This window comes from Geotrypetes seraphini, chromosome 14, assembly GCF_902459505.1.
Source record: "Geotrypetes seraphini chromosome 14, aGeoSer1.1, whole genome shotgun sequence".
NCBI classification, from domain to species: Eukaryota; Metazoa; Chordata; class Amphibia; order Gymnophiona; family Dermophiidae; genus Geotrypetes; species Geotrypetes seraphini.
Window position 1 is genome coordinate 34,000,276 of NC_047097.1, and position 18,963 is coordinate 34,019,238.

Genomic DNA, 18,963 nt, shown 5'->3' on the forward strand with positions numbered 1-18,963 from the left:
TAGGTCATGTGGTTATTTGGCCATAATTGCATTATATAAATGTGCAATAAGGTATTTGGACCCCATTCCTCCTTCCTATATAGAATCTTTTCAGTCAAGCTGTGCTGACCAACTTGTCTTTATGGAATCCTAATATTTTTGCTTTGTGGCCTTGGGTGCTCCTAGGCAATGGACAACTTTAAAAAAAATTATTGATTTTACATTAAATACCAACTCTATAATTTGTACAGAAAACAATTGAGCCATACAAAATTTTTCCATCAATGTACAACAAAAATAAAGAATATAATAATATTGGCTTAATTAACTCAAGTCCTCTAAACTAGGATCCAAGGTAGTAGAAATAACAGGTATAAAGAAAAAAAGATACAGAAAGAACAAAAAGCTAATAGGACTGAGATAGAGTAACATATTTTTAAACTAAAGAGCTCATGATCTTTCATTCTCCAGATGTGTTAATGACAGAAAAGATGTTAATTGGAAGGATTCAAAGAAAACATATTTTAATGAATGAAAATACACAATGCACTTGCATCTGGAGAATAAAAGTTGCTCCCAAAGCAATGACACCAGACTTTAAAAGAAGAAAATCATGTCTGTTCCTTTGTGTCTCACATAAGTTGGGAAACATTTGTGTTTTATGTCCCCCAAAAATCTTTTTGTCTATTGTTAAAGAAAAGTCTCACAATCCAATCTTTGTCAGGTGAGAGAGCCACTGTTAATATTAAAGTAGCTGTTTCTCTATCTGATAGTTCCAGTAAAGTTGAAATATTCAATTGGTCAGAAGGAGTAGTCTTTTGCTGGTTTTGGACTTTTTCTGGTAGATAATAGACTTTTGTGAATGGAGGTATAGATTCTTCAGGAACCTCAAGAATTGAGAAATTAATCAATCTCAAATTATTACTTCAATAATTATTTTCTAGCGCTTCAATTTTCCTTCTGAGATTCATATTATCCTTCATTAAGGTTTCCTGGATTTGTTTAGAAGAGCTTAGGCAATGGACAACTTATAGATCATTTGCACAGCCTCAAGCTTGGAAGCCTCTTACATGTATGCCTGACTCAATCCTTGTCAACAGAAAAAGCATTTGTTGCTCATTTGTAATAGGAATTTTCCATAGAAATCAGGACTGATCAGGTACACAGATCTGTGTTCTTTCTTGAACTATGAAACTGAAAGAACTGAGAAGGCCATTGTGCATGGGAAGGATTGTGCATGTTCTTTTAAACATAGTTCTGAGCTCTTGGAAAGCTATTTTGTCCTGTCTACTGATGTTGCCTACTTGTGTGCCTGATCTATTATGTTTTCTAGGAAAAACACTTATTCCTAGTGAGTAATAACCCTTTCAGATCTGAACCCTGATCTATGGTTTGTTTTTATATAAATAAAATACACTGTAAAAATTTTATCTTAATCCTCCAAGTTTCAAGATAAATTTGCCAATATAATGTTATTTGTTTGATTTCAATGTATGTCTTTTATTAGGTCATGTTTTATATTTATTAATGTTCTAGAACATGAGAACATAAGCAATGCCCCTGCTGGGTCAGACCTGAGGTCCATCGTGCCCAGCAGTCCGCTCATGCGGCAGCTCAACAGTTCCAGGACCTGTGCAGTAATCCTCTATTTATACCCTTCTATCCCCTTTTCCAGCAGGAAATTGTCCAGTCCTTTCTTAAACCCCAGTACTGTACTCTGCCCTATTACGTCCTCTGGAAGCACATTCCAGGTGTCCACCACACGTTGGGTAAAGAAGAACTTCCTAGCATTTGTTTTGAATCTGTCCCCTTTCAACTTTTCCGAATGCCCTTTTGTTCTTTTATTTTTTGAAAGTTTGAAGAATCTGTCCCTCTCTACTCTCTCTATGTCCTTCATGATCTTGTAAGTCTCTATCATATTCCCTCTAAGTCTCCTCTTCTCCAGGGAAAAAGACCCAGTTTCTCCAATCTCTCAGCATATGAAAGGTTTTCTATCCCTTTTATCAGACGTGTCGCTCTCCTCTGTACCCTCTCGAGTAACGCCATATTCTTCTTAAGGTACGTTGACCAATATTGGGCGCAGTATTCCAGATGTGGGCACACCATCGCCCAACACAACGGCAGGATAACTTCATTCGTTCTGGTTGTAATACCGTTCTTGATTATACTTGGCATTTTGTTCGCTCTCTTAGTGGCCACTGCGCACTGTGCCGTCGGCTTCATTGTCATGTCCACCATTACCCCCAAGTTCCTTTCTTGGGTACTCTCATTGAATAACATCCCTTCCATCGTATAGTTTTACCTCGGGTTTCTGCCTCCCACATGCAATACTTTACATTTCTCAACATTGAACTTCATCTGCCATCTCGACGCCCATTCCCCTAGTTTGTTCAAGTCCCTTTGCAATTCTATGCAGTCCTCTTTAGTCCGAGCTCCACTAAATAGTTTGGTGTCGTCTGCAAATTTTATTATCTCACACTTCGTCCCTGTTTCTAGATCATTTATGAATATATTAAATAGCAGAGGCCCGAGCACCAAGCCCTGCGGAACACCACTCATGACCCTCCTCCAGTCCGAGTAGTAGCCCTTCATCCCTACCCTCTGTTTCCTACCCGCCAACCAGTTTCTGATCCATCTATGTACGTCTCCGTCCACCCCATGGTTCTTCAGTTTCCGGAGTAGACGTTCATGAGGCACCTTGTCAAAGGCTTTTTGGCACCTTGTCAAAAGCTTCTGTTCTATACTCATTCCACAGTGGGCAGGTTTTTAAATATATATATATATATATATATATATATATATATATATATATATCTCCTGGCTACTGAGGAGTTAATTAAACCCATATATTTAGTGTTTACCCATATCTGGGTAGTGGTACTGGATATCTGGGTCTTCAGGGGCTCCTGGAAGTTGTCCAGGTAGTGCCAGTATTCAGTGCCGACACATGGATAGGTAGTTGGGCAAGTTAAGACTGTTATATGTAGTCCTACTGGCACAGATAATTATCTGGGAACCCAAACTGAATATTGACGGTGCCTAGGTATCTTTCAGCTCCATCCCTCCAGACCACCCCAGCACTTACCAGATAGTGCAGTGGTGATCACATGATTTCAACATTATCCAGATATCATGTGGTAAGCTAGTCAGCCTGGTTAACTCTCACTGAAGATTGACCCCATTATTTTTGTTTGTTCCTCACTTGGGGCATTTTAACCTCAAAAGACAAACAGGTCTTCAAGTTCTCATAACTGGGTGATGTCATCTGACGTATCCCAGTACAGATACTTGCTAGCAAGAAATAGAAACTTCTAGCCGTGCCACACCACACATGCATAGGTGCATTCCTTGACTAGTGCACAAGTGCAGGGTGATCAGTCTTCATATTTCTGTGGGGCAGAGAGGACGTGTCTCCATGTTCTCCTATCTTAAGTGTAATTTTTTTAGTTTTTAATGCTTTGCCGTTTGGGGTTTTCATTATTTTACTTTGTCTTCCATTTTTTAAAATTTATATTTGTCCTTTGTATTTCTATACTTTTTTTCAAGCTCTTAAAATTTCCTATTGTTTTGCCGGTTGTTAGGCCCGAGTATTGGCCAGAGCTCTATGCTTAATTTAAGTGTGACCCCATTTTGGTCCAAAATTAAGAAATTTATTTTGACCACGATCCTTTTTAGTTATATCCAAGAAGACCCCCAATGGCTTTAAGAGGTGTGCCCAATGTAGTAAGGTTATCTCAGTTATAGATTTGCACTCAAGGTGCATCAAGCCTTTCGGACTGACTATCATCCTAACTCTTGTTGTCTGTTTGCAAAGGCAGTTGAGGACACAGAGAATGCAGCAGGTGCAAAAGGAGAAATGTTTTGGTTTCTCACAGGTCATTCCATCAACAGCAGCACCAGAAGTATCAACCATGATGACTGCCTAGATATCGGGACACAATGGGAATGACCATCATAAAGGGGATCTCCACCTCCCTCCGTATAGGGCCTTGGCATCAGATTAAACACCGAGAATATGAATGGGTTTGATGTCATCCTCATTGGTACTGAAGGACAATGATGCGAAGTGTTGTGCGAAGCCCAAGAAGTACAAGCATTGGTCCTCTTTGACTTAGTGTTTTGAGTTCTGGGGCATTAGCATCTGCATTGCTTGTACCTGAGAAATGCCAGCATCAAAAGGATAGCTCCTCCTCTTTGGTGAGGTGCGTCAGTCTCTGGGAATTCAGGTTCCCATTTCCAGTTTAGCACCAACTCCTCAGGCTGTCCTTGATGGATTCCCATTCTTTGTCAACTTTGTCAACTTTTTTTTTTTTTGTGTGTGTGTAAAAGACATTTATCATGACAAGTTAACAAATATACTTTTCAAAGAATATATACTGTATCCCACATCCCATCTAATACACTCTTCTAAACTAAACTAAACCTTAGGTTTGTATACCGCGCCATCTCCGCAAGCGTAGAGTTTGGCACGGTTTACAGAGTTAGGAGGAAAGGAACTACAATGAAGGGTTATAGGAGAGGAACTAAGAAGATAGAGAGGGACAAGGGTACCAGAGAGCGGGAGGTGATTAGATTTTTGAAAAGAGCCAAGTTTTCAAGTGTTTGCGGAAGGATTGAAAGGAGCTTGAATTTCTGAATGGGGATGAGAGGTTCCAGAGTTCTGTGGTTCTAAAGGGGAGGGATGTTCCAAGTTTTCCTGCGCGGGATATACCTTCTATAGAGGGGAATGATAATTTCAGTTTTTGGGAGGGTCTGGTGGAGTGGGGGCTTGAGGAATTCCAAAAGAGTGGGATAACGGGAGGAAGGATGCCATGTAGGATCTTGAAGGCTAAGCAGGCACATTTAAAGAGGATTCTGGAGTGTACTGGAAGCCAGTGAAGCTTGGAGAGGAGTGGGGAGAAGTGATCGAACTTGCCTTTTGCGAAAATAAGCTTAGCCATGGCATTCTGAATTAGCTGAAGTCTATGTAGGTTTTTCTTAGTTAGGCTTATATAGATGGAGTTGCAGTAATCCAATCTAGAGAGGATGGTGGATTGAACAAGGATGGCGAAGTGAGAATGATGAAAGCAGGATCTCACTTTCCTCAGCATATGAAGGCTAAAGAAGCATTTTTTTACCAAGGAGTTGAGGTGATCATTGAAGGAGAGGGAAGAGTGGGGCCGGAAGATAGTGGGATGGAGGTGGGTAAATGATCTAATGATGGGCCGAGCCAAAGTACTTTTGATGAGAGGTACTGAGCCATTCTTAGGGAGGATCTGGTGCAGATTCTACAACTGCACTGCACTCAGGAATCAAGAATACATACTAAGCCTGTGGGGTGATCCTTGGTGCTGGAGCCTTGAGGGGTACTGACATTGGGCATCAACCCATGCAATGCTGTTGACATTGAGGGAGGAAACCTCCCTGGAATCAGAGGGCAGGGCTGTATCTTGGCATTCTTCAAGGCATGGGCACAGATCCATTGTGCTGAGGCAGGCTGAGACAATCTGTTCATCATTCTGATTTTGGATAAGTCTGATTGATTGAGACTGCTCATGGGATTCAGATGAGGTCCCTTATTAATACTTGAAGAAGGAGTCTAATGGAATTCCTTCTGATCTTTCACTGCCTCAAGAGAGAAGGAAGTCTTCTCCTGAATCGCTCTCTCTTACTGGTTTTGTCAAGGAGATTGCTTCAGTCAGCCCAGAGGTGTTATCTGTTCTGGATTATGAATCTCCGCCCAAGGAGGGGGGGTCACAGTACCTTTGCATTCTTTCCTTAAGGATGCACTGATGAAGAATTGAGAAACTCCTGTCGGTGCAGGTCACACCTAAGAAGATGGATACACAATATTATTTGCCTGAAGGCATCCATGTAGTCTTATTTCTTTTGACCCAAACCAGTTAGGGATAGCCATGAAAATGAAATGCAAACTTACTGATGCCCATAAAACATGTTTCCTATGCCTCCATCTCTAACAATAACACATGCTCTGCCTCAACATCCACTTCTCTCCCATGTCCTGAATTACATTGACAGGTACAACTACCACAAGGCCATTCTGTCATCCTGCTTACTACAAGGGAAAGCATCCCGCTGCTTCGCTCCAACTATGTGGCTGTGCAGGGATCTGCGTCTCTTTGCTTTGCAATGAATGCCCTTTCACAGCCACCAGTGGAACATCAAAGGACTTTAGAGACTGATGCTTCCACCAGGGCCCTAAGTGTGCTGTATGGTATTTTAAATTCAGTTTTTCATAACCACCTCTTCCTGCTATTTGACCCTGCCCCTGCACCAAAACTTTTCTGCAAAGTAAAACTTATGTCTTTATAACAGAGTGAGAGTTGCCAATTTTATGCAGAACAGAAGCAATAACCTGTTTTAAAAAATGTTGTTTATCAACTACATTGGCCCTGTGTGTTCAATTGCACTGTTATCTGTTAAATTGCTTATTAATTTTTAACAACCAATTAAACAACACAGTATTAGTAACTGCTGCAAGGGATAGGTGATAAATGAATTTCCTTGATTTTAATCATGCTAGAATGTTATAAAGCTACTGTGCTACAACTTCTTAATTTCAATGAGTTAGTTGTCAGCACATCATGTGCATTAGGGAGTAAAAAAAACTGGATTGCCCTAGAATGCAAAACATGAACTCTCTATTTAAAATAGTTAAGGTTGAACCCATATGTTTTTGATGGGCCAAAAAGGAAATTTCAGATTAATTGAGTTTTGAAAATAATTACCCCCCCCCCCCAAACACACACCCTTTTACAAAATTGTAGCGTGGTTTTTAGTGCTGGCCGCGGCGGTAACAGCACTGACGCTCATAGAATTCCTATGAGCATCGAAGCTGTTACCACTGCATCTGGCGCTAAAAACTGTGCTACGGTTTTGTAAAAGGGAGTAGGGAGTGGGGTGGGGGGGGGGTAAATTCCATCTTGGTTAAATGTTCTACTTTAATGAGAGAGTTAATTATTGCTACATTTCCCTTTAGATGAAGACTAACCCTGTCCAGGATAAAAATATGATTCCTGGAGATGATTTTGTTGTCCATCCTGAACCACAGACTGCTATTAACATTTCTTCAAAGGACACCATGAACATCACAATATCCAAATGTTCTCTTGGAGTGTTCAGTAATTTAGCCAAGGTATGGAAATTTCGCAGAGTTTCACAAAGTTGTTTTGAAAGGGAATGCTTTCTAAATTTGAATTCTCTAAAATGTTGTGCTTACTATGCATTAAGGGGGCAATTCTATAAGGGGCACTAAATCTAGGTGCTAAGTTAGTATTTTGTAATAGCAAATTTGCACACCTGATGCAGTCAGCAATTAAGTGCCTACAGTTAGGCTTTCCCTTGCTCTATGGCAGGTGTAAATAGGCTTGAAATATTTGGAACGCCCATGACCCACCCATGCTGCTCCCATTTGAATGCTTCCTTTGCAGCTATGTGCTAGAACACTGAAGCATTCAATTATACAATAGCACCTAAGTTCCATTAGGTGCCTAACTGTCATCTTCCCCTCCTTTTTTATCCTTAACTACGAGGGTCATTTCATAAATAATTCACAATATTTTTTAAAATTTACATGTTTTATTTTTTTTCAAGTTATTTCTTTACAATCATTTAATATAGTCTCCCTGCTTTGCAATGACCAAGTTCCAACATCTGGGAAGCTTCATTATTCCATCCAAGACACTGTTTTAGTTCAGTTGCCGAATGGCTCGGGTACTGGCGGAAGAAAGCTCTTCAAGAAATGCAAAACTATGTCCACGCCTAGGTTGTTTCAACTTTGGAAAAAGGTCAAAGTCTGGTGGACTCGTGTCTAGACTGTAGGGAGCATGAGGTAACACCTCCCAGCCGTATTTGCATAGTTTTTCAATGACTCGTGGAGAGCTCCATCTTCCCCACAACCAAAAATTTTTTGATGAGCTCAATCAAAAGTCAAACAAATGATGATTTTTGCTTATGATCATGAAGGCACCATCATCACAAAGTTCCTTGTGAAAGACATGTCAAAGTAGTATATTATTGTGATTTGTTTTGCAAAAAATGCACAGAAAAATGCATAAAACCTGGCCTCAGTTGCTCTTGACTGGGCTACTCATTCTTCATGACAACACTCGCCCGCACATAGAGAATGTCATTGAAAAACTACACGAATATGGCTGGGAGGTGCTACCTCATGCTCCTACAGTCCAGACTTTGACCTTTTTTCCAAAGTTGAAACAACCTATGCGTGGACATCGTTTTGCATCTCTGGAAGAGCTTTCTTCTGCCGGTACCCGAGCCATTCGGCAACTGAACTAAAACAGTGTCTTAGATGGAATAATGAAGCTTCCCGGACGTTGGGACTCGGTCATTGCAAAGCAGGGAGACTATATTGAAGGATTATAAAGAAATACTTGAAAAAAAATAAAGCATGTAAATTAAAAAAAAATAGTGTGCATTATTTATGAAATGACCCTTAACTTCCATTTGACTGGCAAAAGTTTGGTGCCTAACTTAATGGTACTTTATATAGAATTACCCCAGATGTTTTATTTTGTTTCTGATTACGTACATACATGGATTTTTTTTTTTTTTAATTGAATCATATTTGTTTCTCACTGATAGCACTCCCAATTTTTGTCAGTTTGACTTGAAACATGGCTGTTTGAAGGTTACCTGTTGGTAAATTGTGAACATATATAAAATTGCTGTGGATGATTACAATAAAAATTAAAGGGTTGTAGATGAGAATATGGCAAATTAATCTGTTATGGAATTTTATGATTTTTTAAAATTGGTTTAGGTTTTAAATATTATACGTAAAAGTTTTTCAGAGCAAAATTGCGGGAGGTACTGTTACCTCATTCTAATGTTTCTAGTAATTTGAGAAAATATCATCAGAAAAAGAATCTGTTTTAGCAGACCAATCCTGGACTGTTTTTATTGTCCTGCAGTTGCTGATGTTCGAAGACTGTTACAGCATATTTCAAAACCACATTTCTATCTTGATGTATGCTCTTCATACCTAATGGAATCAGCCCCAAGTGGAGTTTGTGAACTGGCTCTCTTTGATGATAGCCACTTCTCTGATAACGGACAAGTTCCCAGATGCTCTTGGTGATATAGTTTGAACATCATCTTGAAGGATATTTCTTGTGCTATTGATTTAGCAAATTATCACCCAGTAGCTCTATGCTAAAATCACTAAAATCATAGAAATTGTAGTTTCAGATCAACTTTTACTTGGATTCCCATAATTTAGGGGAAGGGAAGGGATTGGGACTTGTATACCGCATTTTTCTAATTATAAAACCACACTCAAAGCGGTTTATTCAAACATTTCCCTATCTGTCCTGGTGGGTTCACGGTCTATCTAATGTACCTGGGGCAGTGGAGAATTAAGTGACTTGCCCAAGGTTGCAGGGAGCAGCATGGGATTTGAACCCACAACCTCAGGGTGCTGAGGCTATAGCTCTGACCACTGCACCGCACTCTTCTCCTTCTCATACTTGCAACAATTCAATAAGCCTTTAGGAAATGATTCAGCACAGAAACTTTACTGGGGGCATTATTGTATGAAATTCATCAATAATTAGCCCAAGGTAATCAATTGGTTATGCTACAATTCAATTTTGAGTTCAGCCTTTGACCTGATCAGCCATGACATTTTAATCTATTACATTAGGTATAATAGGACTCTCTGGCCCTGTATTGAGCTGGTTTCAAAGATTCCTTGCAGAAAGGAGGTATTCAATAAAATGAAATAATGAAACATCTGGAAGTTGGATTGTGGAATCTCTCAGGGATCACTGCTCTGCTGGTACTTTTTAATATAGTGATGACTACTATAAAATCTTTCTTGCATAAGGAGATTTCTCATTTTACTTATGCTGGTGATATAATTGTTTCTGTTAACCTACATGTTATTTTGTTCTATTTTAATTTAAGTTTCAATGTCACTTTGTCTTTCAAGGACCCCTGAGGAAGGTAGATTTTTTGCTGAAACACAGACCATGTAGGGTCCGAATCTCACTCTTGTGAGAATGTACCATCAGTGACACAATTTGTACCTAATTAATCTAGAAGTTGCTTTTATCTTGATTTTAAACTGATTGTTTTGAATAAATCATTTCTCCTGGACATCCAGAAATTTTGTTCCTCTGTGTTTTCGTATCCTGATTTTTGTCTGTGGAACATTGTTTTTTTTTCTTTTGAGTTTGGGTTTTCTTTAGCTCCACCTCATTCCCCAGTGGGCTGTACTGCCTCTCTCCAGTTTTTCCTTCTGCAAGGGAGCTGGAAGGTATCTTTCTGATCTGCTCTGAGAAATGTTTATTATTTTCATTTTTTTAAATCCGATTTTGAGGCTTGCATTGTTCAGGAGGTCCCCATTGGCCTTGGGGCAGCTCTGACTGGGAGAAGCTATGAGACAAAAGGATAACTTTGATATCATCGGCATCATGGAAATATGGTGGACCAAAGAAAACATCTGAGACACTGTGCTACCGGGATACAAACTATACCGCAGAGACAGGTGGGGACCCTATATGTCAAAGAGGGAATCGAATCTACTGGAGAGAACATGCCTGAAATGATGAATAAGTTAGAGTCTCTATGGGTCAAAATTCTGGGAGCCCCAATGGATTGGAAATGAAGATCGGCATCTACTATCGATCCCCAGGGCAGCCCGAAGAAATGAATGGAGTAATGATAGATGAGATCCAACGCAACTGCAAGGGAGACAATGCAGTTATCATGGGTGATTTCAACTATCCAGGAATAGACTAGAATCTAGGCAGCTCCGGCTGCGGTAGGGAGACCAAGTTCCTAGATGCTGTAGGCGATTGCTTCCTGGAACAACTTGTCAAGGAAAACACGAGAGGCAATGCAATTCTGGACTTAATTCTAAATGGACTACGAGGACATGCGCAAGGTGTAGAAGTAGAGGGGACACTGGGAACAATTGATCACAATATGATCCGCTTCGACATGGATGCAAGGGCGAAACATCGATCCAGAACGACGACCATGGCACTGAACTTCCGAAAAGGAAATTACGAAGGGATGAGACTCATGGTGGGGAAAGAGATCAAGAAGAGGATAAGCACTGTAAAAACACTAGAGCAGGCATGGTCCCTTTTTAAGGACACAGTCACTGAGAAGCAAAATCTATATATACCGCGTATCAACAAGGGAGCTAAGAGGAAAAAGAGCAAAGAACCGGCGTGGCTCACTGTAGCAGTGAATGAAGTGATCAGAGACAAGAAGACTTTGTTTAAGGAATGGAAAAGATCAAAAATGGACGAAAACTGGAAAAAGCACAAACAGCATCAACGCAAGTGCCATAAAGCGGTAAAAGGGGCCAAAAAAGACTATGAGGAAAAAATAGCCAAGGAGGCAAAAAACTTCAAGCCATTCTTTCGATATATTAAGGGGAAACGACCCGCAAAGGAAGCGGTGGGACCGTTGGATGATAATGGAATAAAGGGAGTGCTAAAGGAGGACAAAGCCATCGCCGATAAATTGAGCACATTTTTTGCGTCTTTATTTACCAAAGAGGACATACACAAAATACCGGAACCCGAAAGGCTTTACACTGGAGGCGAAGATGGGAAACTGACAAGGTTGTTGGTCAGTCTAGAAGAAGTATGCAGGCAGATTGATAGGCTTAAGACAAATCCCTGGGACCAGATGGCATCCATCTTAGGGTCATTAAGGAACTGAAAGGGGCTATAGCTGAACTGCTTCAACTAATAGCCAATCTGTCGATCAGATCGGGAAAGATTCCGGTAGACTGGAAGGTGGCAAATGTTACACTGATCTTCAAAAAAGGCTCGAGGGGAGATCCGAGAAACTACAGACCGGTGAGTCTGATCTAGGTACCGAGAAAGATGGTAGAGGCACTGATAAAGGACATGGTTCCGCATGAACAACTACTTTGAAAAATTGAGAGCCGTGGATTAGAAACTGGCTAGCGAATAGGAAACAGAGAGTGGGGATAAATGAACAATAATCAGACTAGAAGAACGTCACCAGTGGGGTGCCACAGGGCTCGGTGCTTGGACCCGTGCTCTTCAACATATTCATAAACGATCTGGAAATGGGTACGACGAGTGAGATGATTAAATTTGCAGACGATACGAAGTTATTCAGAGTAGTGAAGACAAAGAGGGATTGTGAAGATCTGCAACGTGACATAACCACGCTTGAGAAATGGGCAGCGACATGGCAAATGAGGTTCAACATGGATAAGTTTAAGGTGATGCATGTCGGTATCAAAAATCACATACACAAATACAAGATGTCTGGGGCGGTACTTGGAGAAACCCCCCAGGAAAGAGACCTGGTAGTACTTGTCGACAAGTCAATGAAGCCGTCTGCGCAATGCGCGGCAGAGGCAAAAAGGGCAAACAGAATGCCAGGAATGATCAAGAAGGGGATCACGAACAGATCGGAGAAGGTTATCATGCTGCTTTACCAGGCTGTGGTACGCCCTCACCTGGAATACTGCGTCCAGCACTGGTCACCATACATGAAGAAGGACACGGTACTACTCGGAAGGGTCCAAAGAAGAGCGACTAAAATGGTAAGGGTTTGGAGAAGTTGCCATACTGTGAGAGATTAGGGTAGCTGGACCTGTTCTCCCTTGAAAAGAGGAGACTGAGAGGGGACATGATCGAAACATTTAAGATAATGAAGGGAATAAACTTAGATAAAGTCCGATTGTTAACCCTCTTCAAGGTAGAGAAAACGAGAGGGCACTCTTAAGTTAAAAGGGGATAGATTCCGTACGATCGTAAGGAAGTTCTTCTTTACCCAGAGAGTGGTGAAGAACTGGAATGCTCTTCCAGAGTCTGTTATAAGGGAAAACACGCTCCAGGGATTCAAGACAAGGTTGGAGAAGTTCCTGCTGAACCGGAACAAATGCAGGTAGGGCTGGTCTCGGTTAGGGCACAGGTCTTTGACCTGGGGGCCGCCATGTGGTCTGACCCGGCAGCTGCAATTCTTATGTTCTTAAGAAACAGACCCTCTGATGAGCTGTCTGCTGTTGGCAGGGCAACTGTAAAGGAACCTGACTAGCCAGACTGCACTAACAGTTAAGGAGCTTGGGGATTTGTTCTCCTGGGAACGAGGCTCATCTCTGATTTATCATGCGCTTCAGTGCAAGCTGTTTGACCCCACATTAATCCAGGAGGTCTTTGAGGGGTGCCAGCTGCATTTTCCTCCTCCTGTTAAAGTTGAGAGGTGATAGACTCAGGAGTATTTAAAAAGCCTCCATCTGCCTCAAAATGCCCTGATTTTGCTTAAAATAATTATTATGGACTTTTCAGGCCTTTCTACCCCTGTATCAGGCCAGGTTTGTGCTGGATGGTCAGCTAAGGAGCCTTTGTGCACATGAGGGGGGCAGGGCTGGTCCCTGTAGGGTTGGGGAGTCACAGGGGGCTCATTTGTCAGGGAGGAAATCCCAGAGCCCTTGAAGAGTGATTTGACAAAACGCAAACGCTTGAACGCCGAAGAACCTGAGATGTCAAGGCATGTCCCCGAAGGAGTCCTCTGGGCTTCCTACTCAGGGTTTCACCTTGGATTTTGTGAGTAACAGCGCAAGAGGGTCTGGCTTCTCATAGCGCGCTTCCCCCAGAGATGGTTTCCGATTTGGAACCAGAAGACCAGCCAGAGGAGGACTGGGGGTTGGAATCCATGCCTTTACTGCCCTAGAGTGAATCTTCACTTTTAGGAGATTTGGAGTCTCAAGCAGAGGCCGCTTGTCAGGAGACATTGATGGCCCTTGATCAAGAGGAGGACCTGTCAGTGTGCTGCCTCTTCAAGCCCACAGCATTGCTGGAAGTTATTATGGATTCACTGTGGGAATTAAATCTGGAAGCTCCGCAGACCTTGGTTACACAGCGCTCTGTTACGAGCGGCTCTAAGACTTAGGCTGCTTTATTTCCATTACTTTGCTAGTCTCAGAGAGCTTCTTGCAGGTTGCTAGGATGATATTCAAACTGTATTCCATGGTTTTTCATTTTCAGCAACTTTTTATTCAGCCTAAAGTAGATTCCTTGGTAGCACAGGTTGCCAAGAATACTTCCCTGCCTAGTGAAGGAGGTGTCATGTTAAATGATGCACAGGATCGTAGAGTAGATGTCCTCAAAAGATGGTTCTAGGCTTTGGCCTTGGGAATCAATGCGACTGTGGTGGCTTCATTTGTGACATACGCTTGCCATACCAGAACGCATTAGACTCCCTCGACGGATGATGACATTTAACCCCAGCTGGTGATGGCTGCGGCTGACTATGTAGCAGACGCTCTGTTTGATATAGTTAGGGTCATGAGCAAAGTTTCTTCTTATGCAGTTTCTGTTCGTTAAATGCTCTGGATTAGGCAATGGGCAGGAGATTTGGTTTCTAAAGCAATTTTAAGCAGGCTGCCTTTTAAGGGGCAAGTGCTTTTTGGTAAAGGATTGATGACATTATAGCCACTGTGGCAATTTGTCACCCTAAAGCTTCACCAATCCCTAGAGAATCAGGTCAAGCTAATTTTCAAGGCTCTCAATGATTTTGTCAATATTCAGGAAGAGCCACTAACTGCCCTGTTGATTCCAGCATCCTCCATACTTCTGCTTTTGTGGAGAGGAATCACATCTACCTTTTCTAATTTTCTGAGACCATACCTGACATAGCTAGCTCCTCTGAAGCACAGTCCTCTGGAAATCATTCATTGTTTACCACATTTCCATTCCTATTTGTATTTGATTTCTGCAGACCTACTCCTAGCCCTTTATCTATGAGCACAGAACAGAAATCAATTCTACTTTATCCATATCACTACTTGCATATTTTCCCCTCCACCCTTGAGTCTCACAATGCCACTTTTGTGGCGCAGTGGTTAAAGCTACAGTTTCGGCACCCTGAGGTTGTGGGTTCAAACCCACTCTGTTCCTTGTGACCCTCCATTGCCCCAGGTACATTAGATAGATTGTGAGCCCACCAGGACAGCCAGGGAAAAATGCTTGAGTATCTGAATAAATTCATGTAAACCGTTCTGAGCTCCCTTGGGAGAACAGTATAGAAAATTGAATAAATAAATAAAAGAATGTTTTGTCCCCATATTTTACCACATTGGTTAGGTTTTCTTCATTTGCTTTGCTGATTACTTTACTGGTTTCTTCAGATCTCTTGTAGTTTTGAAGACTAACCTCTTTTTCTTTTCACCTACTACTTTTGAAAACCAATTAGGCCTTTTTTCTCTTACTTTTATTTACTGTATATCCTTGCAAAGAGATTTATTTTTCTTAAAAATTGCTCCTTTCAGTTTTGCCCACTGCTCTTCTACTACTTCCAGATGTTTCCATCTAGCTTAACAGTTCTTTGAGGTACAGTAATCCCTTTCTCAACAGTTAGGTTATTTGATGTCTAGTGCCGTCATTTTTGAATGAACTATCTCCACACCTGTCTTAATATTGAACCACATGATCCAGTGATCATTGGATTACTACTATTTATCATTGAGGCCCTGATTCTGTATAGGATGCCCGAGAGAAATGTCCTATACAGAATCGGGCCTACACTAAACCCAGATTCTGCAACTGGCGTCCATGTTAAAGACGCCGGTTAGAGAATCGGGTTAGATTAGACACGGCCGCTACACTTATCGCGGCAAGGGATATGTATAGTGGCCGCCTGTCCGATCGCCGGCAGGAGGATGCCCAACTCCTCCTGCTGGAACCTTGGACCCCCCCTTCCCCCAAACTCGTAATCGCCGGCAGGAGGATGCCCAACTCCTCCTGCCGGAAAGCCGGACCCTCTCCCAACTAACCATCCTCCCCCAACTAATCTTTAAATGTTGGTTGGCTGGACGGGTCTTGCTGCCGTCCAGCCAACAGGCCCGCCTCGTGGAAATGAGGCGGGCCCGCCCCTTCCCGGCCCATCCCCGCTAAATCTAAGGCCTGATTGGCCCAGGCTCTAGAAGCCTGGACCAATCAGGCCTTAGGCATAGCGGGTCCGCCCATGCCCTCTAATCCTAAGGCCTGATAGACAGCTTGCACACTAAGGAAAAAAAAAAAAAAAGTCATGGTTGACTTTTACTTGCATAATAGTACTAGTCTTATTGAAAGCCACAATTATTCAGTGAAGTCATATGCAAGTTTATGTCATTAGATCAGGGATGAGCAGCTACATTTTCCTAAAAATATAATAAAAATATAAGGGATTTGTTTAAGGCAAATTAATGAAGACAGCATGTTTATTCTAATGTTCTTATTTGACTTCTGTTTTGTTACTCAGGCATCGTTTTTAAAAATGCATGCTGGCTTTGATTTATGCAAACAGATAAGTCAAATAAAAATTCAACAAATTAAGCTGTGCCACTCAGGTTTTAATATATGACATTAGTTTTTAACTGGTTTTCTTTTTCTTTTTTTAACTTTAAAGGCTTTTTCAGAAGGAACTGCATCAACATTTGACTATTCCTTAAAAGACAGAGCTCCACTGACAGTGAAAAATGCACTGGGTATTCCACTTGTGATTCAAAATAGCTGCAATCTCTGTGTGATGGGCTCATCTGTGCAAGCTAATATTTATGATTTGGATATAGACCAGATGTTGGAGCTAGAGTATGGTGCTTCAGAAACTCAACCCGGACATAAGTGTTCTGCATTACACCATCAAGAAAGTGATTTGCTTACTCTCAGCTTAGGTAGTGTCTCTGTTTTATACTGTACATTGATAATATTTTAAATGTTTGTCTTTATTAGAAGAATACGAGTATATCATTTTAAATACACCATATAGAATACAACTTAGCTAATGACTTTGTTGTATGAGCGTCCCTATCCTAAAAGGCTAAAGCCTAAGCTTGGTTTTTTTTCCAGTTAGTTAAATAGCTGCCTATTGGATAACTCAAATTCTTAAAACCAGCTATTAAATATTTATTACAAACAAGTATTATCTGAATCAGTTCAATTTTAATCTTACCTCCCACAGTTCATTTCATTACAGTACTTTTACAACTTACCAATTCTTAATTTATTAATAAATATCAGAATAATTTAGTCAGTGAACCCTAATTCCCCATCACTCACACTTACTTCCCAACTTTCACCCATATACATGCAGTTTGATTTCCTGGTAAACAGTGTGTTTCCTGCTTGTCAGCTGATTTTGGCTCTAGCCGAACCCTGGGTCCCTGCTCGAGTCATGCTTAGTTTACTGTTGAAGTTGTGATGTTGGTGAGCCTTGCAAATACAGCTCCTGAAGACGCCAGGTGGAAAAACACAGTCTTGTGTTGAGCTGAATGCTTTATGAATTGAAGAACAGGACCATCATGAGGACAGAGAGGCCTGCCGGTTGTGTTTAAGAAACTGTGATTTTCATGTGCTAGACCAGTGGTTCCCAACCCTGTCCTGAAGGACCACCAGGCCAATCGGGTTTTAAGGCTAGCCCTAATGAATATGCATGGGAGAGATTTGCATATAATGGAAGTGAGAGGTATGCAAATCTGTTCCATGCATATTCATTAGGGCCGATTGGCCTGGTGGTCCTCCAGGACAGGGTTGGGAACCACTGTGCTAGACTGTTGTGCAACTCTCAGTTTCAAGCCTCTGACTAGATAATCATGGACTAATCAAGACCCAGTTTTGGATGAAAGTAATCACAATGACTGTAGTATGTGTGTGAAAGTTGGGAAGTGAGTGTGAATGATGGGGATTATTAGATTCACTGACTAAATTATTCTGATATTTATTAATAAATTAAGGGCTCCTTTTACTAAGCTGTGATAGCGTTTTTAGTATGCAAAGAATTTTAGTGCACACTAAACCCGTGCTATGCGGCTAGAACTAATACCAGCTCAATGCTGGCATTAGCGTCTAGCGCGCGGGACAATTTAGCGCTAAAACCACTTTTGCAGCTTAGTAAAAGGAGCCCTAAGTATTGGTAAGTTGTAAAAGTACTGTAATGAAATGAACTGTGGGATATAAGATTAAAATTAAATTGATTCAGATAATACTTGTTTGTATTAAATATTTAATATCTGGTTTTAAGAATTTGAGTTATCCTAAAAGGCTGAGTTAATTTATATCACTGATTAGAACTATTTGTTTGAAACCGGACTCTAAAGAATTTGATAACAGAGGCTTCTGAAAGTCTTCACAACATTGTGCATTTTTTTCCATTCTCCTCTCTCTAAAAATGTAATTCAAAGTACACTAAAATATTAATTTGACTTATGTATATATCATTCTCTACACTTTTAACATGAAAGAACAAGTCTAGGAATATGGAAAAATTTTTAGTTTCTTATTCTGGGAATTACTTGTTGAATAAATATTCACACCTTTGATTCACTAGCCCATGTTGAATCAATAACAGCTACAGTATGCCAGCCAATTTTGTGTTGCTGGATGATGCTGGTTTTGCCTTTTTATTCATGGCAGAATAACTCATGCTCTTTCAAGCCTGTAGATTGTAGTGTTCAAGTCTTGCTACAGGTTTTCTGTTAGAGATTTAGGTCTGGGACTTGATTGGACCATTCCACTTTTTGTTAACTTGCTGAATTTGAATCTGGCTTAATCCATTATACCCTTGATTTTCACATGCTTTCCTGTCACCATTGCTACCAAGCATCCTCAAGGTGCCACACCACCATGCTTTTCTGTAGGAGTGGTGTTAGCTATGTTTTCTCTTGTTTGTCTTATGCCACAAATATAACTTGATATTGAATCAAAAAATGCCCTTTAGTCTGATCAGCCCATAACACTACATCCCTTGTGCACACAATATTCACCAAGTGTTGGTTTGCAAATACTGCTTGGTTTGATTCTAATATATAAAAGCAGTGTATCAAGTAATTTTTTAAAAGGTAAACATTATCTCATATGGATTTCTTTCCATCCTTCCTTATAGGCCATGTTTAAGGAGTATGGTTTAATAGTCCTCCTATACCACCTTTCAGTGGGAGATGGCAAAGTAGTTTGCAATAAATCAATCAAAATTAAAACAAAAAGAGCTACG

General features: G+C 40.9%; 1 protein-coding gene across 2 annotated transcripts in view; it reads left to right on the plus strand.

The window, feature by feature from the left end:
- Window positions 1-18,963, plus strand: part of VPS13C (vacuolar protein sorting 13 homolog C) — a 442,250-nt gene that overhangs the window by 298,674 nt on the left and 124,613 nt on the right. For both annotated transcript variants that reach the window (XM_033920131.1, XM_033920132.1), the window contains exons 54-55: window positions 6,959-7,114; window positions 16,384-16,648. In XM_033920131.1, coding sequence (XP_033776022.1) covers window positions 6,959-7,114; window positions 16,384-16,648 — 421 coding nt within the window. The remainder of the gene's footprint in view (window positions 1-6,958; window positions 7,115-16,383; window positions 16,649-18,963) is intronic.